Here is a 965-nt window from a genome sequence, read left to right on the forward strand (position 1 = left end):
GCTAACAAAACTTTTCTTTAAAGCTATTTAAGTTTAATTTGAGAAGCTTAAAGGCAATTTAAATTTGGGAAGCTTAAAGACAATTTAATAGTTTACTCCGTAAAAATACATGCCTTTTCAAGTCATTGTTAAATTCTAAAATCTATTTAAACCACATATCTTACATTCCATTTGTCATTGTACGAATTTTATAATATTGTACACATACACTTACATATATATACAGACACAGACAAAGACACACACATACACACATACATATACATACATACATATACACGCATATAAACATACATACACGCACACATATAAATAGTTACATATATAACATACACATACATGTACACACACACACGCACATGTGGATATACGCAAATATACACACATACACCATATGCACACACGTACACATATACATCACATACATACACATACACACATATGCATATGCAGACAACATATAGACATACACATAAACCGTATACACACATGCATGCACATGTACTATATACATATACATACGTACATACACACATACACATACATGGCATACGGATAAGTACAAATACAGACAGATACAACCACACACATGCACAAATGCACACACATACACCATACGCACACACACATACCACATACATACACATACATATGCATACACATACACATTCATTACAAGTATCCTTCATTTTGTTTGCCTTTTATCCCATACAATTTGTCGTTTTCGCTAAAAAAAAAATAAAATAAATAAATTTTTAAAAAGTTTTTGAATAAGTATGCCATACTTACTTATGCCACTTACTATTCCTTGTCTCCTCTGCTTGCGCCATTATCTTTTGTTTATCTTAAGTTAGTGAAATATTTAAAAAAAAAAAAGAAGCAAACAAATTGATTGCAAAAGTAAAAGTTTTAAGTATTAGTAGAAATGAAATTCTAACGAAAAAAAGAATTTATTTTTGCTCTTT

At 29.7% G+C, this 965-nt stretch overlaps 1 protein-coding gene across 1 annotated transcript; it reads left to right on the top strand.

Moving 5' to 3' along the window:
• Positions 1-339: 339 nt before the first annotated feature.
• On the top strand, positions 340-678 carry LOAG_11648 (hypothetical protein; the record flags this gene model as incomplete). Its single annotated transcript, XM_003147166.1, has 1 exon — positions 340-678. A coding segment is annotated over one exon (339 nt), but the record flags the coding sequence as incomplete, so codon positions are not given.
• Positions 679-965: the final 287 nt, after the last annotated feature.

Source organism: Loa loa (genome assembly GCF_000183805.2).
Source record: "Loa loa unplaced genomic scaffold supercont3.833, whole genome shotgun sequence".
NCBI classification, from domain to species: Eukaryota; Metazoa; Nematoda; class Chromadorea; order Rhabditida; family Onchocercidae; genus Loa; species Loa loa.